The 13,439-nt window shown below is 40.8% G+C and overlaps 2 protein-coding genes across 24 annotated transcripts in view; one reads left to right on the top strand and one right to left on the bottom strand.

Annotated features, from left to right (window-relative positions):
• Positions 1-1,683, bottom strand: part of KIAA0825 (KIAA0825 ortholog) — a 448,051-nt gene extending 446,368 nt beyond the window's left edge. For 11 of the 20 annotated variants that reach the window (XR_007922664.2, XR_007922665.2, XM_017344595.3 and 8 more), the window contains exon 1: positions 1,538-1,674. The gene's annotated coding sequence lies outside the window, so the exon portion shown is untranslated. Of the gene's footprint in view, positions 1-1,537 lie in introns of all 20 variants that reach the window. The other 9 variants (XM_070056462.1, XM_051853960.2, XM_070056464.1 and 6 more) reach the window with 6 other exon arrangements.
• SLF1 (SMC5-SMC6 complex localization factor 1) overlaps positions 1,680-13,439 on the top strand; it is an 81,971-nt gene continuing 70,211 nt past the window's right edge. For 2 of the 4 annotated variants that reach the window (XM_008261942.4, XM_070056465.1), the window contains exons 1-4: positions 1,684-1,815; positions 9,034-9,147; positions 9,302-9,377; positions 10,397-10,637. In XM_008261942.4, coding sequence (XP_008260164.3) covers positions 9,034-9,147; positions 9,302-9,377; positions 10,397-10,637 — 431 coding nt within the window. In that variant the 5' untranslated portion in view covers positions 1,684-1,815. Of the gene's footprint in view, positions 1,816-3,084; positions 3,174-7,630; positions 7,655-9,033; positions 9,148-9,301; positions 9,378-10,396; positions 10,638-13,439 lie in introns of those variants that run through there. The other 2 variants (XM_017344601.3, XM_017344602.3) reach the window with 2 other exon arrangements.

Below are 13,439 nucleotides of genomic sequence, written 5' to 3' on the forward strand. Positions count from 1 at the left end.
TGTAATGTGTGGGAAATCACCACCTCTAAGTCTCAATATAAAATGTTTTGCAAATAGGGATAATATGAATTCTATTTTTTAAGTATTTATTTTATTTAAAAGCAGAGAGACAGAAAGGGGGAAGGGGAAGGGAGGGAGAAAAAGAAAAAAGAGAGAGAGGGAGATGGAGAGGCAGATCTCCCACCAGCTAGTTCACTCCCAAATGCTTGCAATAGCCAAGGCTGAGCCAAGGGAAGCCAGGAGCAGGGAATTTGGTCCAGGTATCCTAGGTGGATTGCAGGGATGCAATTACCTGAGCTATCACCGCTGCCTCATTAGCAGGAAGTTGGAATCTAGAGCAGAACCAAACCTTGAACCCAGGCCCTCTACTATGTGATGTGTCTTAATCGCTAGACCAAGAACCCACTGATTCCTTTTATTATTATTAGATGTATTGATTCAAACCACAGCTCTGGTACCTAAAGAACTGTGTAAACTAGGCCAATTTACAAGGCTTATGTTTGCATTAAATGAAAGTAAAGTACCTGGAAGACAGTAACCTGTGTGGTATTAGTGGTTCGCTTCATTAATTTGAATGGAAAAAAATCAGGGGCAATAATTGCCAAAAAATTTTCAATTACAAAAAAATGTAATCTCTTTGAAATAATTCACAATTCTTTCAATTGGAGAAGTAAAGAGGAAATACAGAATTCAATAAAATGGAAAAGCTCAGATTACAGGTCGATCATAAAAGTTTGCTGAATTAATAACCAATAAGGAGGACGGAAGACTAGCATGCTGTGCTAACGTGGCTGCACACATCCTTCCAGTCTTCGAATAAATGAGCACTTCCCTCCCTTATCGCGTTGTCGGAAGCCTGTCTCTTTCCCACTCTCCTGGTTACTTCGGACCTCCAAACACTCTCCGGAAGCCTTCGTTGCCTGGAGCAGAGCGCGGGCGTTCCTTTCTCTAACGCACCCCTACTTCCCGACGTGCATCTAAAGCCCATGCATGAAATGGGATGCTTGTTCTATTTCAAGAGGTCACAGCAGCCAGGTACACAAAGGGCATCCTCCTCTCCCAATTCAAACCGCAGCGGGAACGTCCAATTAATTGTATCAGAAACGACCCCTCACCCCCACCTCCCTAACGCTCCAGGCGCTGCACCCCCGAACTACGGAAAACAGCACTGAGGAAGAGGACGATAAAGCAGCTCTCGAAATTCAAGGGTGAGCAGACGCTACCCAGGGAGCAGGGTGGGCGCCTCCTTCACCACCCAGCGCAGTCACGGCACAAGGTGTCCTCCGCCTCGCGCAGGGACACGTGCGGACCCCAGCTCGAGTTCCAAGCTGGAGGCAGATACTGAGAGTTAGGACCCTAGGCCAGGGCTCCCGGGCCTTCTCCAGCGGCGCAGAGGGTCAAGAGCCACGGAGTCGGACGGGGACTCCTTAAGGTTCAACCCCGGCTCACTCGCTTCTCACTCCGGCCAAGATGCCGCGCGGAGCTGCATCCGGCCGGAAGTAACAGCACCGGGAGACAACCAGGATAAATCACTCACCCGCCTCTCACCTCGGGCGCCGAGCTAGCCGTAGCCTGCTGACCCGCCGGCCGGAATCCAGCCCGGCACCACCTCAGAACACCCTGGCGACGGCCCGAGAGCGTCACTGACAACCACCCGGAAGTGGCACAACCGCTTCCGGGGCAGCCTGGCGCGCGGCGGGAAATTATTTCCCAGAGCCCGGATTAGTGAAGCGGCGAGTGCTGCAGCGGCGGTCGTCGCCCGTGCTGCCGCCGCCGCAACCGGACGGAAGCAGTCCAGACACCCTGAACGGGAAGGTAAAGGGCCTCAGCTCGGAAGACACAGTTTACCCTGACTCTGTGGGGTTGTTTCTTCCCCGGGCCGTGCCTCCCAAGTTTCTGCCGTGACGCCGGCCAGAGGCTGGGCTGAGCGGCGGCGGTGGCCGGCGCTCGCGCTTCCGGAAGCCGCTGTTCGTTCTCGCTGCCCCGACCCCTGGCGTTGAGCGCCGCTGCTGCTGCTGCTGCTGCTGCTGGTGGTGGTGGTGGGCTGGAGCTGCAGAAGCCCCCCACCGGGCCCTCCCGGGCCGCAGCACCGCCGGCCGCAGAGCGGGACTGAGCCGCTTCTTCGTCCGTCTGCCGCTGGCGCAGCTCAGTTCTCTCCGGGGAGGCGCTAGGCCCCCCGCGTCTCTCGTTTCCATAGAACCGCCAGGGACGCCTCTGCCCGGATCCCAGATTCTTGGCCGCTTTCCATAATGTGGCGTCAGGGAAGGTGGCGGGGATCCCTCGGGCCCACCTTCCTATGACGAAGAAAATCGTGCCGTTCTTTCCTCCCGAGTAGAATTTTGTAACATCGCCAGGCGACCGGGATCGCGTCCCTGGCGACTGTAGGCCTTCAAAAACACAAAACACTCGCACAAGACACGCACACACAGACACAGGTGCTTTCTCCCGAGGGGAGGACTGTTCCTGGGGATTCTGTGTCGGGCGCCCGAGGGCTGGGGACGCGACCGACTGGTGATCCTGAGATTGCTTCCTTATCCACAGCCGCTGAGTAAAAATATTCACAAGAAGTTGGGTTGCCCCAGGTACTCCGCTATGGGTGTGTGACCCTGGAGTTTGATTTTTGAGGCGCCGAGCTTTTTTTTTTTTTTTTTTAAAGGAATGATGATCTTACAAAAAAGAAAAAAAATGTTTTTCTCATTGAGACATTGGGACTGGACATTTAAACAGTTAAAAGCATCCATGTGACAGACCCCGTGCGTTGTGGACTTCTCGGTTCATGTATTTTGTTGTGCTTAATTCCAGGCAGTATGTTGATGGGCAAGGTGTTCCCCTTACTGGAAACTATGTAGCCTGTTTTACAGGTGTGCGGTACCTAAGTTGATGGTTCGGTGTGGATTTGCATGAAGGAGTAAATTAGATTATTTCGAAGTTTAGTGATTCAGGACAAACACCTGAGTGTGGCAAGAAATTCTATTGAAGGGAATAAAACTCTGAGATCTGTTTTCTCAATCCAGATTTTGTTAGGTCTTACTGATTGGAGTGATGTTCAATTATGATGTAAGATTTCTCCCTTCCCTGAAACAGAAAGCATAGATCATGTGAAGGCCTTGTGAAAAGGTAGTCAAATCCGGTTCCTCTCCATAATCAAGATTAAGAGCCCTAAAGATTATATAGTAAGTATCCACAATTTCTGCTGATACCCAAAACGATTAGTTTTTAGAAAGCCAGTAGTTTAGCTTTATTATTTAGACAGTATTTCCCTTTGTGTATCTTGATTATATTCTGAAAAACTGCATGTAAGCTCTGAAAAATAAAACCTAGAGAACGTGAAGAGCACTTTTTCTCAAAAGTAGGACCACCCTCCAATTCAGATGTCACTTTTGGTGTATTTCCTTGTCCCTAGCACATTAAGATAAATAGACACAGAAGCTTTTAACTAGTAACGTGCAGCCAGCTGAAAGTGGAATGCCTTTCACCTGCATTGGAGCCGGATGTTAACGCTGTGATTCACTTTCTACCAATAGAAAATAGATTTCTAAAATAGAGGTGGGGAAGGTCTGGCTTGCCAGCCATCTAAGGCCAAAGAAATCATTGATCCAGCCCTGCCAAGGTAACTGCAAGCAGCACTTGAAATTCAGTAAATCTATAGCAGGCTGATTTTTAAGCTGAGAATTTTGTTTGGACCATGAATAGTGTTGTAAATATCCGAATCACCCTTAAGGAGGAAAAAGCTGCTCCACCCCGGCATATACTAATGTACTCTTTGTCACCTTAGAAGGACATGTTACTGCATAAAAGTAGTACATCCCTGGAACTTCTAAATGCACTTCGTTTTTGTTTTCTTTCAAAGTTACTTTGAAATTAAAAGTATACTATCTTATTTGTGGTAGGGAAGAAAGCCCCTGAGAATTACTCTCATGACTAATTCTAAATCGATTGGAGAGGAAAATAATGAAAACTTGCTGTTTTCTCTAAGAAAGAAGGGGGGTGCACTCTGTATGGTTCCTAGAAATACGTTGACGTTGAAGACTTTTTTTTTAATAATTTACAATGATATTTGGGTCTTTTCAATAACATGTATTGCTCATCTCAGTATGTCCCTACCCTCATGGTAGATTCCTTTTCATGCAGTGTGCCTTTCTCTTGCAATAGCTGAAAATGGATTGCTTTGTAAAATTATTATGTGTTGAAAGTATTAGACTAACTTACGTAAGCCAGGTTGGTCTTCTAGAAAAGGCTTGTTGTTTTTGTAGTTTGTAGAAACTAATCTTTGAGTCTCGACTTCACTGTTTCACTAAGTTTGTACCCTTGTGCTGGTTTCTTGATTACTTACATTTCTCAGTCTCCTCATTTGCATTAGAATTAATAATATAAATAATAATAACAGCACTTATATTGTCAAGAAAAAATAATATGCAAGAGGTACTTCAAAACATCTGTAGATAGTGGAATTAAAAGATAATGCTTGGGACCAGCACTGTGGCAGAGGGGTTAAAGCCACTGCTTACAGTGCCAGCATCCTAAATGGGCGCTGTGTAGAGTTCCAGCTGCTCCACTTCTGATCCAGCTCTATGCTATGGCCTGGGAAGGCTGTAGATGATGGCCCATCTCCTTGGGCCCCTGCACCCACATGGGATACCTGGAAGAAGCTCCTGGCTTCATTCAGATCCATGCAACTCCGGCTACTGTAGCCATATGGGAAGTGAACCAGCAGATGGAAGATATCTCTCTCTTTACCTCTGCCTCTCTGTAACTCCACCTTTCAAATAAAAAAAAAAAAAAAAGATAATGGTGCACTTTCCATGAACCTTTTGAAGACCCTTCATGTGAAGTATACAGACCATAGTAGATTCTCCATGTGTCTCTGAGCTTCTAATTTCTTCTTCACCATAGTCTGTTTTTTCCCAGTTCTGTATTTCCTTCCCGTATTGCTGAGTGTATGGTCAAACTGACTGATGACTGCTTGTTTCCCAAGTCATGACATTGAAATAAAAACATCTTTCAAATTTCATTACTGAAGACCTCTGTCAAATAATTTATGTTCGTATTGGATGGTACTTTTAGAAATTCAAGGTAAATGGAATTAAAGGTTTATTTTGTTAGAAAAATTCTGAACTGCATACATGTGAAGGGTCTTCAGAAAGGTCATGAGAAAACTAGACATAGCTTTCAAAGTTTTTTGCACCAAAATCTTTTAAATCCGTTTTCCATGAACTTTTGGAAGTCCCCTTACATCTATGATCTTTGAAGCTTGGGGCAGGAAATAGATACTGGATCTCCTTTTTTTTTTTTTTTTTTTTTTTTTTTTTTGACAGGCAGAGTGGACAGAGAGAGAGAAACAGAGAGGAAGGTCTTCCTTTTGCCGTTGGTTCACTCTCCAATGGCCACCGCGGCCGGCGCACTGCACTAATCCGATGGCAGGAGCCAGGTGCTTCTGGGCTCCATGGGGTGCAGGGCCCAAGCACTTGAGCCATCCTCCACTGCACTCCCGGGCCACAGCAGAGAGCTGGCCTAGAAGAGGGGCAACCGGGACAGAATCCGGCGCCCCAACCGGGACTAGAACCCGGTGTGCCAGCACCGCAGGCGGAGGATTAGCCTAGTGAGCCGTGGCGCCAGCCTAGATACTGGATCTCTTAAAAATGCCAAGGACCACTTGAATGAAATTAATCTAAGAGACTAAGTTGGCTCCTAGGCCAAGGGGAACCAGAATTCCTAAACTCCTTTTGAAGTTAGTAGTGTTCAGAAACAGTGATTTACTCAAACAGTAGTGTATGAGTGCTGTGACATGTATATACCTTTTTTTTTTTTTTTTTTTTTTTTGACAGGCAGAGTGGACAGTGAGAGAGAAAGAGAGACAGAGAGAAAGGTCTTCCTTTGCTGTTGGTTCACCCTCCAATGGCCACCCCGGCCAGCGCGCTGCGGCCGGCGCACCGCCCCCGATCCGAAGGCAGGAGCTAGGTGCTTCTCCTGGTCTCCCATGGGGTGCAGGGCCCAAGCACTTGGGCCATCCTCCACTGCACTCCCTGGCCACAGCAGAGAGCTGGCCTGGAAGAGGGGCAACCGTGACAGAATCTGGCGCCCTGACCGGGACTAGAACCCGGTGTGCCAGCGCCGCAAGGCGGAGGATTAGCCTATTGAGCTGCGGCGCCAGCCATGTATATACCTTTTAATATTGGTTAAAGCAGAGATCTAACACATGGGCCATTTTTAGTTTTAGCACTTGCATACTTTTGCACTTAAACACTTAGATAACAGAAAATATGAAGATCTTTCAAACTCTTGAATTCAAAGCAATAATATTATAATCATAGATGATACTTGCTTTTAAAATAGAAATTTTAAGTGATTTTCCTTAGTTTGAGGAGTGGGTTTAAAAATCAAGATGATTCACTAGGGTAGTGAAAATTGAGAAACCATTAGTTTTCATCACATGGCTCTAAAACCATAAAGAATATCAGATGACATAACAAGATGATCCTGGGAGTGGACATTTGGCACAGTGGTTAAGTTGCTGCTCTTAGTGCCTGGTTTGAGTCCTGGCTTCTTTGCTTCTAACCCAACTTGTTAATAGTGCATATTGTGAAAAGTAGCAGGTGAGATAGTTGGTCCCTGCCACCTATGTGGGAGACCTGGGTTGAGTTCTGGGCCTCTAGCTTTGGCCTGGCACAAAGCCTACCTATTGCAGGCATTTGGAGTGTGAACCAGGAGATAGAAGACTTTTGTCTCTGTCTCCTTGCCTTTGATGTAAAATTAACATAAATAAAAAGTTCTTAAAAGGGGGAAGTGATCATGATATAATTTAAAATAAAAGTTGAGGTTGGAGCTATGTAATGTCTAACTTTTGTTATATATAATTGTTTCATACATATATGAAACCTGAAAGTCAGCCTCTCTCCCAGATGTTAGCAGTTGCAGTACCAGGTGAAGGAATTAGAGATGACTTAAATCTTTCTATATACTTAGTAGTCATTTTTAATTCTTCTGTTATAAGCATGTGTGAATTAAGAGACAAAAGTCAGTAAGGGTGATTTTGGGAGTAAAACTTTAGTTCTGAAATATGCATATATAAATTTAACTTTATAAAACCTTGTTTCAATGAATTCATTTATAAGATGCTGCTTATTCTCAACATTCTTTTATATATTGGGAAAGTTAGAATATAAATTGTAATGCAAAGTAGGAAGAGTTTATTTTATATTGATTCATAACCCTCTTTAATCGTCCTTGTTTCTCTGTTTCATAGAACTTTACTCCTTCACCACTGTTACACCCTACTCTTTAATCTTGGCTCCCAAACCGGACTTTGATATTCATATCTGTATTCCTGCCTCTACTTTTCTCAGAATTTCTTTTACAACATGTTCTACATACTGTTACATTCTTCATCCGCATTCTAGCTGTGTGTCACATTGTAAAAAAATTTGGATGGCCTAAAAAGTTAGTATATAATAAAATGCTTACAGTTACCATCATGAGTGCCATAGGTGTATTTGCATTTCTTACTGGCACCAACTGGGAAGGAATTTCAGGCATCAGGGATAGTCACTTGTGGGAGATATTTTGGGAAAGTCCACACTGCAGAGACAGTTGCTTGCTATGCATAAAAGCCAGTTCTTCGCAATCACTATCTTCTTAGTCCTGTATATGGTTCAAGGTAAGTAACCAATTTTTTTTTAAATTACTGCCCCTTTTTAAAAAAACATACTACCAAAGAACATTTTTTTATAATAAGGAATACTGTATATAATTTCTACTTTTTTGGCAGAGAAAAGATAAAAGCAAAAATAATAATTTTTCTTATTGTTTTGGTTAGGCTAGTATATCCTGTGTGACTACTTCAAAAAACATCCCCCACAAGTTTTACAAAATCTATAATTTTTCTAGAAGTACCACTGGTGTAATTACTGTGTATTTGCTTACTTTCTTGTGTTGGAAAACTTCTAAAAGTCAGTTCTTCGTGCTCCAAACTCCAGAGCATATCACCTACATAAAACTTGACTCTGTTTTTAAGGATTTTTAATTGTCTGAATTCCTGATATGAATAAAATCAATTTTATAGCGCTTTCTTTGGCATTATCGAGTATTGTTGATCCTGTAGGGTGAAGAACAGCTATCAAACCATTAATTTTATAAATCTATCCATATATCTATACATGTCTGTTTTGATATTTATAGATACCACTTTTCCTAATTATAAATTTGATCTGTGATTTAGACCATTAGTTTGTCATATGATGTTTTAAAAACATTACTAAGTTATTATAAACGTTGTTACTGAAGTAGATGATTTATGTGTTTAGAGTGTTTGAATCAGGACATCCTGTTTTTTTGTGCCTGTGTTTCTTATTTCCCTTTACTCTTTGCAAGTTTAATTTCACTTTCATATTTAATCATTTTAAAAGGAAAGAAATTGCTCTAAGAAGACTTTCTTGATTTCCACTATTGTACACAGTTGGTCATGTTTTCATTTACTCTGGGTTCATACTTTGACCAAAAGTGCTACTAATAACTTAGATTTTTCCATCATATTTATTCCTATTATAAAGACAATATGACTTGAAAATGAAAACTTTACACTGACTCCAGTATGTCCAAGTAATTTAATAATTTTTAAATTAAACCAAACATGTTTAAATGTTACTCTGTTAATAAGCATTCAGATTATAAAAACAGCAATTATTCATCTAAAAAGAGGAATATAATATGGTGGGGTTTTTGTTGCATTTCTATATAATATTTAACTCTCAAGAAACATAGTGAAATTCAGAAGATAACTTTTATAGAAAACTTTTTGTGATAGCATTACAGCAGTTTTTTTTTTTCGTTGCTTTCTGTACATTTTTATTTGATAGTATTTATAATATAGTAGAATGGCCATGTGTTTGCTTTGGCAGCCCATAAAGTATTTACAATTAAGCCTTACATGTTTATTGTGTGTGAAATGGTTTTAATGTTTTTATATTTAGTAGTCAGAGTGTCGTCTCTGTGAATAATGTCTTTAACATATGTTTTCTGTATGTGTCTGTACATTAGATGGAAGATGATGCCCCAAAGCATGTAATCCAGATGACAGGATTTAAGATGGAAGAAAAGGAAGCTCTAGGCAAATTGCTTTTAAAACTAGATTGCACTTTTATTAAGAGTGAGGTAAGTACAGAAGCTTAACTCATCAAAATGTTAAAAGTATAATTGAAAGAGAATTAAAATACTGACAATAATAAAATGCTGCTTGGTATTTTAAAAATGTAAAGGATTTGTTGTTAAGGAAATCTCTAATATTTATGTGGATTTTTCCTTTCAGAAATACAAAAATTGTACACATCTTATAGCTGAACGTCTTTGTAAGAGTGAAAAATTTTTAGCAGCTTGTGCAGCTGGTAAGTGAACTGCCTTGCCTCCAACCCTTTAAACAAACTGCATGTTAAAGAAAAAGTATCCTAATCTCTGAAACAATAATGTGTTCATTACACCAAATATAAATTTGTTTCTGAAAATATGTATTTTTTGTTGTATTCAGAAGTAAAATGTTCTACCACATGAAAAATGTAAAATAGGCAAAAATATGTACTTTACCAAAGGTTTGGTGTAAGTGCTTTATTTAAGAAAAACAGGTTGTAACAAAAAGGTTAGTGCAGAATGCCAACATCTTAAGCCTTTGTTGAAGACTGATCTGTTCTCAATCAACTTTCTTTTCTTGGTCCATTCTTGGAATAATTTTATGTTTTGTTTTCCCTCCTGAGTTTCCCCACCTTTCCATGCTTTGTAACAGTGGTCGTACATTTATGTTATTAGATAGTAAATTTTATAGGCCCAAGTTATGACTTATTCTTCTTTCTTCCTTTTTTACCATTCAGTAAGTTTGTACACTAACAGAAACGTATTTGTAGTTTAATTTAGAATAAAACCACTTGGATTTCTCAGCTCCACAAATGAAAGAATACATTGTTTAAAACGGTTATTGATGTCTGGGTAAAGAAACTGCAGCATATTATTAAATGCCCTGAAAATTTCTCTAACTTGATAGATTTGTTTTACAGGGTTTAGCAGTGCTGTAAACATTATTGGAAGAGTTTTTAGCATATAATTAAAAATATAAAGTTAGCCCAAATAGTAAATAATCACAATAATAAAATATAATGACATTTTATTTTGAATTTTAAAGCTTTAGATTTAACAGTATTTAGATTTTGAATTGTCATGGGAAAGATTACATACTATGTTCATTGATGCTGTAGACCTGTTACAATCAAAAATTTAGAAAAACAAAAATAAAACAATTTGGATGAAGAATCTGATGTTGAACAGGTTGACTTTTTCTTGATGGCTTGATTTTTATTGTTTATCATCCATCAAAACCAAAATTATTTTGTGATGGACAGTTTTTTTTGCATTCTAGGAAAGTGGGTACTAACAAAGGACTACATAATTCATAGTGCCAGAAGTGGAAGATGGCTTGATGAAACCACTTATGAATGGGGATATAAAATTGAAAAAGACTCCCATTATTCACCTCAAATGCAATCTGCACCTAAAAGGTGGCGAGAAGAACTGAAACGCACTGGTGCTCCAGGAGCCTTCCACAGGTGGAAGGTTGTCCTCCTTGTGAGAGCTGATAAACGAAGTGATTCTCTTATAAGGTATGATGAAAGCTCATAAAAGCTAAAGCAAGGATGAGAAAACAGCTATGATTTGTATGAATACCTTTGTATAGCTCTGAAATTCTTAGCTTAAAACTTGGGAGCCATGGTAATTTACTCTTTGATCTCTAAGCCATCACTTTTAAGTTTTTGTGTGTTTAATAGAACAAAATCTGTATTACAGTGTATGTTTTACTTCCCATGTTATTTCTTCTGTACATCTCAAAATAAACAATAATTGCAAGTTTTTTTAGTTTCGAAGCTCTTAAGATTTTTGCTTGTAAGATATTACATAATATTTAAGGCTTTATTGTGCATTTATGTAGTGCTGTCTTCATGATTTATACTGTTTCCACTATAATTTAATCTCATTCTTTTTTTATATATAGATTTTTTTTAAAAGATTTATTATTTATTTGAAAGAGTTACACAGAGAAGGAGAGGTAGAGAGAGAGAGAGAGAGAGAGGAGAGAGGGAGGGAGGGAGGGAGGGAGAGAGATCTTCCATCCGCTGGTTCACTCCCCAGTTGGCCACAATTGCTGGAGCTGCGCCAATCTGAAGCAGGAGCCAGGAGCTTCTTCTGGGTCTCCCACATGGGTGCAGGGACCCAAGGACTTGGGCCACCTTCTGCTTTCCCAGGCAAAAGCAGAGAGCTGAGTCAGAAGTGAAGCAGCCAGGACTCAACGTGCTGGCACTGTAGACCAGGGCTTTAACCCGTTGCGCCATAGCACTGGCCCCTCTGTATATATTTTTTAAAAGCCACCTTGTTGGATAAACTAAATTTTAAAACTTCTGTCATTTTTGCCAGAGGCAGGAGGTAGTGATTTGTTTTTTTGTCTCTGAAATATAATTTATGGATAGTAAGATATATCCCTTTTAAGTATACATTTTGATAATTTAGGCAAGCTTATACACTCATATTTCCCTCACTGTAATCAAGATCTGTAACATTCTCATCATCCTTTAATGTTCCTTTGTGTCCTTGTACATTTAATTTTGTACCACCAATACCAGTTGCCTTATTTGTCACAATAGACTAAATTTGTCTTTTTCTAGAGGTTCATTTGTATGTGATTATATTAAGTATATTCCTTTAATGCAGCTTCATTTGCCTAGCTCAGTTTTTTTTTTAGGTTCAAACATGATGCAGTGTGCTAGCAGTTCTTTCTTTTGTTGTTGCTGACTGGTATTCCTCTGTGTGGCTGTCTCACAGTCTGTTTGTTCTGAATATGTTATTTTTTCCCAGAAACCTTTTATTTAAGGACTACAAACTTAGTACTTTTCATAACTACAACTTTAGGAACATGATGATTCTTCCCACCGTGCTCCCACCCCTCTTGCTACTCCCTCTCCAAATTCCCGTTCTTATTTTTTATTAATATGTAGTTTCATTTACTTTTATACACATATGTTTAACTCTGTGTTCAGTAGAGTTCAACAATTAGTATGGCAAAAAGAAAGTGTACTTCAGCAGTAGAAACAAGGACTGTCCCAAGTTATTGCTTCTCAAAGTGTCAATTTCACGTCTGTAGATTGCCTTTTAGCTGCTCTATTAGTTATCACAGATCAGGGAGAATTTATGGTCCTTTTGAAATTGGGTTATTTCATTAAGTATCATGTTTTCCAGTTTCATCCGTTTTGTTGCAAAAGACCAGATTTCGTACCTTTTTTCTTTTTTTACTGCTATGGTGTACATATCACATAGTTTCTTTTTATTTATTTTTTTTTTGGTCAAGTTTATGTTTTGCTTTTTTTTTTTTTTTTTAAGATTTATTTATTTGAGGGGCGGCGCTGTTGTGCAGTAGGTTAATCTTCTGCCTGTGGCGCTGACATCCCATATGGGTGCAGGTTCTAGTCCAGGCTGCCCTTCCTCCAGTCCAGCTCTCCGCTATGGCCTGGGAAAGCAGTAGGTGATGGCCCAAGGCCTTGGCCCCCTGCACCCACGTGGGAGACCAGGAAGAAGTGCCTGGCTCCTGGCTTCGGATTGGCGTATCTCCGGCCGTTGCAGCCATTTGGGGAATGAACCAACAGAAGGAAGACCTTTCTCTCTCTCTCTCTCTCTCTCTCTCTCTCACTCTCACTCTCTAACACTAACTCTCAAATAAAATAAATATAATCTTGCAGAAAAAGAAGATTTGTTTGTTTGAAAGTCAGAGTTACACAAAGAGAGGAGAGGCTGGGGGCGGGGGGGTCTTCCGTCTGATGGTTAACTCTCCAGTTGGCTGCAATGGCCAGAGCTGTGCTGATTCAAAGCCAGGAGCTTCTTCTGGGTCTCCCACGCAGGTGCAGGGGCCCAAGGACTTGGGCCATCTTCTACTGCTTTCCTAGGCCATAGCAGAGAGCTAGATCGGAAGTGGAACAGCCAGATCTCGAACTGGTGCCCATATGGGATGCTGGCTCTTCGGGTCAGGGTGTTAACCCGCTCAGTTACAGTGCTGGCCCCCACATAGCTTCTTTATCCAGTCCTCAGATGATGGACATTTGGGTTGATTCCATATCTTACCTATTGTGAATTGAGGTACAGTAAATAGGGGGTACAGATAACTCTTTCATATGCTGATTTCATTTCCCCTGGGTAAATTCCCAGGAGTAGGATGGCTGGGTCATATGGTAAGTTTGTATTCAGATTTCTGTGGTCTTCCACAGTGGCTTTAAACCAGTTTACATTCCCACCAACAGTGGACTAGAGTACCTTTTTCCCAACATCCTCACCAGCATTTGTTGTTTATTAATTTCTGTGTGAAAGCCATTCTATCAGGGGTGAGGTGAAACCTCATTATGGTATCTGTTAGCCATTTGGAT

The sequence above is a fragment of the Oryctolagus cuniculus genome, chromosome 14, assembly GCF_964237555.1.
Source record: "Oryctolagus cuniculus chromosome 14, mOryCun1.1, whole genome shotgun sequence".
NCBI classification, from domain to species: domain Eukaryota; kingdom Metazoa; phylum Chordata; class Mammalia; order Lagomorpha; family Leporidae; genus Oryctolagus; species Oryctolagus cuniculus.